Raw genomic sequence first — 10,514 nt, forward strand, 5'->3', positions numbered from 1 at the left:
TAACATTTATAGATAGAATGTGATGTTGATCTTAAGTTTGAAATATCAAAACAAACTTAATATTTAAGATCCTACTAAGTAGTCTAAAACAATTAAACAAGCACTGTTTACATTTTTGTTTCCTATTTATGGTGGTTGGCGTGGAGGGGGAGGGGTAGTTGGGGGACGGGAGGAAACCGTCAGCATAAGTGAATCAGATAGATATATTTTGGGGTATACCTTTCTGGATTCGTTTCATCAATTGCGTATTGTAAAATATTTGTTCATATATACCATCCCTTGTTTGTCAGAAACTCTATTCTACATCAAATCAAAATGATTTAAATAAAAAATGTCTTGATAACTGATCATTTCAATTTGAATTTAAATTTAAAAAATCCTAATAAATGCAAGAATCCAATTAAGCTCATAGGTCATTAGAGTTTGTATAAGTTAGAATAAGGAAATTGCATCATATGTTGTATCACTTTATGTCTTTATGATTTCCTTTATTGGAATGGCAGTGAGACAACAACATATCATTTATATTTTCATAAATACTATCATACATAATGATGTTTGAATACATAAAGCAGTGGACATTTTCATAGCTAGTGTTGTCAGTTTAAGTGTTTGTTTGCGAAATTTCTTGCCGGACCTGACCACTGTGGTTTCCAGATGGCTGTGATTTATTGCTTGAACTTGTCTTATGGTACGTGGCCATTCTTTCAGTTCGGAGAGTGTCGGATGCACTGAAAGACGCTGCAAATACATCACCAGTATTTCGGCGCTGTAAAGAACGAAGGACCCAGATCATCGATAGCTTTACGATTTTTCTAAACTTTGTTTCGCCTATGACATAAATTAAAGGATTTATTACATTGTTGATAAAGTAAGCTCTGGCCAATAAAGGTAATAGTGCAAGTACGAGAGGCGTGGAGGGCAGCGTGTTTCCTTGGTTGAATGTGTAATTTGCATCCATGATACAGTCTGGAATGTATGAAACTATGAAGGCAACCGTAATGGCTATCATAACTTTTGTAACCCGAGGGTTGATTTTCATTCTCTTTAGCTTCTGCTCCGCGTTATTATGACTACGAATTCTTAAAATGATGAGTGTATACAATGTAACCAGACTGCTGAACACAGAAATATAAACAGTGAAAAGAACGATTGCATAAATAAATGGATAAATTGTCTTTGAAACGTCATCATCCACGGAACAGTCATACCCGATGACGCCACCATCGAAGTAGTGTATACGCATGCCTTGAACTATTGCATTTGGCCAGGCAAATAAAATTGCAAGACCCATTGCTAATGCACACAAAAAATGAGCCTGGTTTATTGAAATTTGTTTGCTGAAAGGCCGACAGATTTTACGAAACCGACCAACTGCCATTACTAAGATGATTAATGCAGATCCAATTTTGAAAACATGTCCCAAGAATCGTCCTCCTTTACACACTTCCTCACTAAAGAACTGAAGTGGATAAAGATTATCTACAAGTTCAACTGGCATGGCTATTAAGCAAGACAATAGATCTATGACTGCCAGGGTCAAGATGTAAGATCTGAAGGTAGATGGACGGTACCTAAGGCCGTAGACAACGAGCACGACAATATTTCCGATGACACCAAACGCGATAAGTATGCACAAGAAAACAATGGTGGGCATTCGCTGACGTGCTTTTGTATCGTTGAGTTCTTCTAAGGTTTCAAAGATGGCGGTAGTTGTTGTGTTATACGGTACAGACATACTGCGTGCTGTAAAAATTATAATCGTAGATATTTCATAAAAGGAAAATAGCTATATTTTCTTTTGTTTTTTAATCTACAAGAATTGCAATTCAAAAACGTCGTACATTTTTTAAACTATCATAATGTTGCTAAGAGGCTAATACAGTTATTTCTTTAATTTTTCTTTATATATATATATATATATATATATATATATATATATATATATATATATATATATATATATATATATATATATATATATACATATATTGCGTATTGGCCATTTTTCTGATGAAAAAATATTAAAAAGTGTGTGTCATAAGATAAAAAATATACTGAATATCATCCCTGCATTCTTTCAAAAAAAAGACAGAGAAAGTCTCGACATATTCAAGAACTTAGCTATCCTCTAAAAACTAAATAAAGCACAAAAACGTGAATACAATATTTATAATTCATTACAATAAAGGTATCTCACCTGCAAATTTACTAGTAGAACAATTTTCACTGTTTCCCAGTAATCTTTTGCTTTCAATTTTAGTAATATCTTAAAATAACGCCTTTATAATCGTAGTCTTTATTCGTTTATAGGTTAGAGACAATTCTTAACAAAAGGTGATTTATTTGACTCTGTGCATATTTCCTGTTTCAAATAAAATAAAGATAAGCTTTGTTTACATGAAACGTACAAAATCCTTGTAAAAATAAGACAGACACAACTCTGCGACCACAATCATGCACAGTATGAACAGTGTTATGTAACAAGTTTATAAATGTAACACATGCACCAAAGAACCATGTATGATATCCGACTGCGGCTCTTTTATGTTATGAACTGGAAATGTTTCAGTCGCTGTACACATAGAGTGTATCGTGAGGAAAATAACATGTCCTAAAGAGGATAATATAACGATGGTGCTAGTATACATGCAACTGAATTGTCATAATTTGACAAAAACTTTATATCTACAAACTTCCAACGCATTATTGAAAAAAATTGCTTTTTTATTACATTGATCGAAGATAATAAATCCGAGATGAAGCATAAAATTGTATTCTTTGCATTGTCTAGCAAAACTGTTTATCATTTAAATTCACGTAAAGATGAAAATGGTTGTTTAATAATTTTATTTTAGATTTACTTTTACCGTTTAAATATATCTGACGTCAAATGTAGTCCGTTTTCCTTTTTTCGTCTATTTGTTATTCCTATTGTTCTGGGAGTCTCTCACGTGACAGAAATATGCTATAGATATATGCCGAATATTGACCGTTATTTAAAAAAAAACAATCAAAGAGAATGTTAAGGCCAAAAACTACTGTATATCGCAGTAGTTATTTAATAATATTTACACTCAAGCATGTTCTGTAATCTTAAATAATAACGGATAATACGTTAACCGCTTGATTGCCGTAAAAAGCTGTTGAATTATTCTCTTTTGAGAAGTGGATGTAGGCTATGCCTATCCACTTCTCAAAGGAGAATACTATTGAATGTGTCGACTAACCTTGATCTACTTACAAAAAGTACTATTTGAGTCACAATATCACATTATATGATTCGACCTATTAATCAAGGTGCTTGATTATTGCATTGTTTGTATTTCACGGTAAGAACTACTTTTTGTTCAATGGTAGTAATTTCCATACATAGTTTTGATGTTGAGGTCCCATAATGCACCGCTTTATAGATCTCAAATGATGCAAACGGCATTTGCGTTTTAAATAAAAGAAATTTGAAAACGTTTCCTATTTTTCTACACTTGGTTTTTGTTGATAACCAAGATGTTTTAAAAAGGTAATAAAATAAAATTCAGAAGGTTAAGAAGAACAGAGATTAAGTTCTTAGATTTGTTAACAAAATGTTTGACATGCATGTTTTTTCTGCTTACTTCCGCGTATTTTCATTATATAATTATCAAGATGAATTAAGACCCGTTTGTGCAAATTATTTGAATAAATATTTATCTACCCATCTTTCACCCAATAGGATAAGTATTGAAAATGTTTAGCTGTCAATGAAAAGCAAGAAAACCGTTCAGAAAAATTCACAGGCGAGCATATTTGAAGCAAACATTAATTAGTTCGTTTGTTTACCCATGGAAATTTTTTTTAGATAGCATGTAGTGTTGTCATCTCTTCTTATTGTTCAATAAAAATCCATCGTAATTGTACATATAGTAATATTACTAGGAATTGTTAATTATGTAAATACATGTATCTACACCTAGGTATAACAATTGTGAAAAAAGAAAAATACAGAAGTGTACATATTAGACAAACAAATTTACAAAAGATAACAAACTTTCAAAATCATCACTTATCTAATATGAATAAAATATAAAAGCGCTTGTTCACTAATTTTAAGCAAAATTAAAGGCTCGTTAATTTCACAGTACTGTAGATTCCAAATTAATCGCGAGGAATTTATATTCGCGTATAATCGCGAAAAGTACATCCTGCGGATTTCAAAATCTCGCTATTATTTTACGGATAGATATAAACTGAATAGAGTTATGATAAAAATTCGGCGTTCGCGATTTCATATTCTCGCGATTTGATGCAAAACGGTTCAATCGCGGAAGTAAGTACTCGCGTAAAATAAGGAATTTACAGTAATCTGATACAACAAAATCGGTAAGGAAATAGAAGTTAGCAAATAATATACCATTTAATTGGCTCTTATGATAATAACAATACCAGTAACACTACTTAGTATTTCTTTGTTTAAAACACTTGAACAGTAACGGTAGTCATATGCATACCCTCGTCTACTTTAATATCTGCATCAAATACCATAAACAAAAGTGTCACCAAAACATGCTAACTGAGGTTAACTAAAAATAATTTTTAGAAAAGTAAACACAATGACTGCTTGAAGCTTCAAAATCTGAGACACTGCATTAAATGCCAAAAAAAAAAAACAAAAAAAAAAACCATGTCTCCAAAAGCATGCTAACTGACAGAAACTAAAAATCATTTGACGAAAACTTAAGACACTGACTGTTGATTGAAAAATAAAAAAAACATTTGAAAAAACTTTGTCCTCGGATATATTACATTTGTGTGTCGCTTTTTTCCGTCGAAGTTGTGAGAGCATTTGAGACTGCTTTGGCGGGTTTCCTATCAGTATGTCCCTGGTCTGCAGTTCTATAAGTGCCGGACATTGCTGAGTCGTTTGAACTGCTAACGTCTCCACTTCGATGGACTACGTAGACCACGCGATGACATGTTTGTTTGATGATCTTTCGAAATTTTATGACCCCTATGTAATAAATAATTGGGTTGACAATGTTATTTACGAAATATAGTCTGGCTAGCAAGGGTAGAGACCCCACTACCAAAGGTGTGTTCGGAAGCGTATCCCCTTTGTTGAAAGTGGAGTTGGCATCCAGTATACAATCTGGAAGGTAGGAGACGACGAAAACTACAGTTATGGCTATCATTATCTGTGTGATCCGGTGATCGATCTTGTGTTCTGTTACTTTTACCTTGTTATGGCGGCGGATGTTTAGAATGATCAGGGTATATAGGATTAGCAGGCTGAAGAACACGAACATGTAGACACCGAATGTAACGATAGTGTAGACGAATGGGTAGATGGTGTGTTTAACATCACTGTTAGTGGAACATTCGTATCCAACAACACCTCCATCGTAGTGTTTGTACTGTGTGCCTTGCAAGATTAGAAACGGCCATGAAAACAAAACAGCCACAAACATTGTAAAAATGCACATATTCCGAGCCAATTGAGTAGAAATGTTAGTGCTGAATGGCCGACAAATTTTCTGATATCTGCAAACCGCCATCAGAAAGATGATTAACGCCGAACCTATTTTAAGAATTTGTCCTGAAAACTTTCCGACTTTGCATAGTTTTTCGTCATAGAACACTAGAGGAATTAGGTTGTCTGCCAATTCCACTGGCATGCCAATACAGCAAGACAAAAGATCTACGACAGCTAGTGTAAGGATGTAAACTCTGAAGGTGGAAGGACGATACTTGAGGCCGTATACAAGAATTGTGACGATATTTCCAACGACACCAAAGGGAATGAGTATGAAAAGGAAAACAATAGTGGGCATTCGTTGATGCACTTCTAAATTGTTGAGTTCTTCCAATGTCTTGTTGTTCAATTGCTCACCATTTTGTGTGACGTTCGACATTTTTGAATATGTTAAAGAGTTTGGTCAAATGTTTCTCGTTTGTTATATGTACTCACGTTTCTGAATTAAGGTCATTCAGGGTACCTTAAAAATATGATTATATACGTAAATTAATATTTGTTAAATTGTTCGATATGTTCGTGTTTCCTCAGTTTATTATTTCTTTTTTATATAAAACCGTACAAGATAATTGGGAGGAAACATTTTATTTAACCTTATAAATAGATCCTAGTAACCTGTTGATCATATCTCAAAAAGAGTCAAATGTTAAATATAATCGTTCGATACCATTTTTAAACCTGGTTATCTCTAGCATAAAGATGTACGTAATACAACCCATGACATTACATCAGTAGATTTAATTTTGGCCAAAGATATCCGGTTAAACCAGACCCTATTTTGCAAAGTCAATTTTGATTTAAGCTATAGGCATCGTTTTTTTAAAAATTTTATTATACAATTGGTATCTTACCTGCAAAATAACTTGAAGAACAATTTTTCACTGTTTTCCTGTAATCTTTTGCTGTCAATATTAGTATAATCTTAAAGTGACACCTTTATAATAATAGTCTTTTTTCGTTTATAGGTTAAAGGCATTTCTTAACAATAGGTGATTTATTTGACTCTCTGCATGTTTCTTGTTTCAAATAAAATACAGATAAGCTTTGTTAAATTCTACATCAAACGTACAATATCCATGTAAAGTTGAGAAAGACACAACTCTGCGGGCACAATTGTGCACAGTATGAACAGTGTTATGTAACTATGTTTATAAATGTAACACATGCACGAAGGCAAACTGGAAATGGTTCAGTCGCTGTTCACTCAGAGTGTATCGTAAGGAAAAATGACATGTCTTAAAGAGGATAATGTAACGATGGTGCTAGTATACATGCATTTGATTTGTCATAATTTGACAAAAACTTTAAATCATGAGGTTGATTTTTACAAACTTTCCACGCATTACTGAAAAAAAAACTTTGCCGTTATTATTACATTGATCGACAATTATAAATCCGAGATGAAGCATACAACTGTATTTTTGGCATGGGCCAGCAAAACTGTTTATCTTAATGACACTTTAAGATGTAAATGGCTGTTTACTTATTTTTCTAAAGCCCCTTTCACAATTGGCGCACGACCACTTTACACGATCGAAATTTTTTAGCTGCTCACGAGCTCTCGCATACGTTGCACGAGCCCTCGCTTACGTTGCACGAGCTCTCGCATTTGTTGCATACGTTTTACTGGTCGCATCAAGTCTCCTCTGAATAGTGGACATGCACACTATTCAGACGCGACCGAACGCAATCCAAATTATCGCAATGCAACGCACGAACATTACTACGAACGTTTTACAACGTTTTGTGTACTCGCAAGAGTGATGCACGATTTATAAAGATCGTAAGATAAATCGCTGGTGTTTATGCGTCTGTTTTGCGACCGTGAGACTGTTGCTCAACGTGTCTCATGTAATCTTGCAACGTTTTACTATCATTGCAGGACTTATTAGCCTCAATATGCCATGCTTTCCTACAAGTATATATACCCTATATAAGTATCTCTGTTTCAGAACAAAATTCACAATATACATTTATTGCATGATCGTGAGGGAAATACATGTATGGAGATTTTTTCCCTCAAGAAAAATCATATTTCCCGAGGGCATCGCCCGAGAGAAATTTGTTTTTTCTGGGGAATAAATCTTCATATTCCCTGAACATTAATGCAATAAACGTTTTATTATACCAAGCAACATATGATTACACAAAATACGTTGATTTCTAATTATGTTTGACTTTTCAACAGTCGCAACATTAACGTCGTGATTGTTTGATTTCCCATTTAACTGTCTCACTTTTCTTTCATAAACTACATCGTATGCTCATATCGGCTTTTTCATTCCTATGACATCTCCCTGTCACGTGACTTTTAGACCAATCAGATATAATAGAATAATCATATTGAGGTATAATTATAAATGCTGCTGCATATCTGTTTCTTCTTGGGCGGCATCTTTTCTCGCTTTCAGCTACAGTATGTCTACTGAATATGGGCGGTGTATATACCCCCTCTGACTCGCACGATCATTCTGACCATGGAACGCATAATCGCACGTCCAATCACATTGGCGCACGTTCAATCGTCCGATCACCTAGTCTCTCGCGCGTTAATATCGTATTATCTTTCAACAGTTGCTTTCATTGTACAACAGTCGCATACAGACGCAAGATATATTGCAAGATTCGATGCGTTTACATTGCACAACGCTCGCTGAGATCGTGCGAAATTCGTACGAATACTTTTTTCATATGCGATTATTTCGGCAACAGTTGACGATTCATATCAAATTTTTTCGGTCGCAGGAATATTTGATCGCTTCTGCTCGCACGCCAATTGTGAAAGGGGCTTAAGGTTCACATTTACCGTTTTAATATATCTGACGTCGTATGTATTACAAGTCCGGTTTTTTTTTTTCGCCTATTACATGTACTCATTCATATTGTTTTTGATTTTTAGATCTGAGCGTCTCTCACGTGATAGAAATATGTATTTGATATATGCCGAATATTGTCCTTTATTTAAAAAAAAAACTATTAGAGAGAATGTTAAGGCCAAATCTACTGTATATCGCAGAAGTGTTATAATAATCTTTATACTCGAGCATGTTCTGTAATCCTGAATAATAATGGATAATACATTTACTGCTTGAATGCCGTAAAAAAGCTGTTGAATGTGTCGAATATCCTTGATCTTATTACAAAAAGTACTATTTGAGTCACAATGTCACATTATATGATTAGATTTATTTATCAAGGTGCTGTGCCATAGTTTGCATTTCAAGTTAAGAACTACCTTTTGTTCAATGGAAGTAATTTACACACGCAGTTTTAAGGTCCCATGATGCATCGCTTTATAGACCTCAAACGATGCATTTGCGCTTTAAATGAATGAAATATAAAAATGTTTGCTATTTTTCTACTCTTGGTTTTTGTTGATAACCAAGAAGTTATAAAAAGATAATAAAATAAAACTCATAGGGTAAAGGAAGAGAACAGAGATTAAGATCTTTGGTTTGTCAAAAAAATGTTTGACACGCATATTTTTATTCCTTATTCCGCGTATTTTTATAATACGAAATGGCTGTTTTTAGTACCAAGATGAATTTAGATTTGATTGTCTAAATTGTTTTTTGTTTCAATGAATATCTATAATGCACTATACCCATCTTTCATCTCAGAGGATAAGTATTAGAAATCTTTTGCTGTCAACGAAAAGCAAGTTAAAGATCTGCAAGAACCGTTCGGCAGAAATTCTCAGTTGAGCAATTTGGAGCAAACATTAATTAGTTCGTTTTGTTTGTTTGGTATGTTTTTTTATACTACGAAGTGTTGTCATCTCTTCTTGTTGTTCAACAAAAACCCGTCGTAATTGTGGATATAGTAATACTACTAGAAATAGTTAATTATGCAATTAAATGTACCAACACCTAGATATAACAACAATTTATTAACAAAAAAGGAAGTGTACATACTAGACCAACAGAATTTACGAATGATTACAAACTTTCAAAATCATTACTTATTTTTAATGAATAGAATATAAAAACGATAGTTCATTATTTTTAAGCAAAAGGTGCGTTAATTTTACAGTACGTCAGGGCAATAATAATCCGATGCAAATAAAATAGGGAAGGAAATAAAAGTTAGCAATTAATGTACCATTTAATTGGCTTTTATGAAAATAACAATATCAGTAACACTAGTTAGTATTCCTTAAAAAAAAACACTTTTAGTACAGTAACAATAGTTATATCCACATCCGCTTCAATATCTGCATCAAAAACCGATAACAAAAATGTCACCAAAACATGCTTACTGAGTTGAACTAGAATTAATTTGAAGAAAGCTAAAGACACTGACTTCTGATGGAAAAATATAAAACTTTGTCCTTGGTTATATTACAGTTGTGTGTCGCTGTTTTCCGGTGAAGTTGGTTGAGCATTTGAGACTGCTTTGGTGTGTTTGCTATCAGTATGATCATGGTCTTCAGTTCTATAAGTGTCGGACATTGCTGAGAGGTTTGAACTGCTAACGCCTCCACTTCGATGGACTATGGACACGCGAAGACATGTTTGTTTGATGATCTTTCGAAATGTTTTGTCCCCTTTGTAATTAATAATTGGGTTGACAACGTTATTTACGAAATAAAGTCTGGCTAGCAAGGATAGAGACCCCACTACCAAAGGTGTGTTCGGAAGCGTATCCCCTTTGTTGAAAGTGGAGTTGGCATCCAGTTAGGCTTGGGGTAATGCTAAATGTAATGGTAATGCATTGCAATGCATTACATGTTTTCAAAGTAATGCTAGTAATGTGTAATGCCTTAAAATTTGCATTACTTTCCAAAATCTAGTGTAATGCTGGCATTACATGGCATTACTTTGCATTACTATGCATATTTATAAGAGTGTTGTTATTAAGAGTTTTTAATCATTTAAACAATTTACTCCAATTAGTTTGCACTTCAATAAGAAATGTGTCAACAACACACTATGCCCCCAGGATAATCTAAGTATCAAAACAATCTATTGTTATAAGAAGTGCTAAACACCCCAATCCCCTTCCC

General features: G+C 33.8%; 2 protein-coding genes across 4 annotated transcripts in view; one reads left to right on the forward strand and one right to left on the reverse strand.

The window, feature by feature from the left end:
- The window catches only part of LOC128164589 (p53 and DNA damage-regulated protein 1-like), an 82,962-nt gene that overhangs the window by 11,804 nt on the left and 60,644 nt on the right, over positions 1-10,514 (forward strand). Inside the window, exon 4 of one of the 3 annotated variants that reach the window (XM_052828519.1) lies at positions 9,856-9,992. The exons of the other annotated variants lie outside the window; for them this stretch is intronic. Coding sequence (XP_052684479.1) covers positions 9,856-9,983 — 128 coding nt within the window. The 3' untranslated portion in view covers positions 9,984-9,992. Of the gene's footprint in view, positions 1-9,855; positions 9,993-10,514 lie in introns of those variants that run through there. 3 annotated transcript variants of the gene reach the window in all.
- On the reverse strand, positions 211-6,979 carry LOC128164590 (C5a anaphylatoxin chemotactic receptor 1-like). Its single transcript, XM_052828520.1, has 2 exons — positions 5,555-6,979; positions 211-1,746 (listed from the first exon to the last, which is right to left on the reverse strand). The coding sequence occupies exons 1-2, from the start codon at positions 5,886-5,888 to the stop codon at positions 605-607; spliced, it is 1,476 nt and encodes a 491-aa protein (XP_052684480.1). The 5' UTR covers positions 5,889-6,979; the 3' UTR covers positions 211-604.

This window comes from Crassostrea angulata, chromosome 10 (assembly GCF_025612915.1).
Source record: "Crassostrea angulata isolate pt1a10 chromosome 10, ASM2561291v2, whole genome shotgun sequence".
Classification (NCBI taxonomy): Eukaryota; Metazoa; Mollusca; class Bivalvia; order Ostreida; family Ostreidae; genus Magallana; species Magallana angulata.

Coding starts and splice junctions, on each gene's coding strand:
- LOC128164590 (XM_052828520.1), bottom strand. CDS start 5,888: ATGTCGAACGTCACACAAAATGGTGAGCAATTGAACAACAAGACATTG. Junction 1,747..5,554: donor AGGACAAATTCTTAAAATAG/GTTCGGCGTTAA, acceptor TAATTTTTACAG/CACGCAGTATGTCTGTACCG.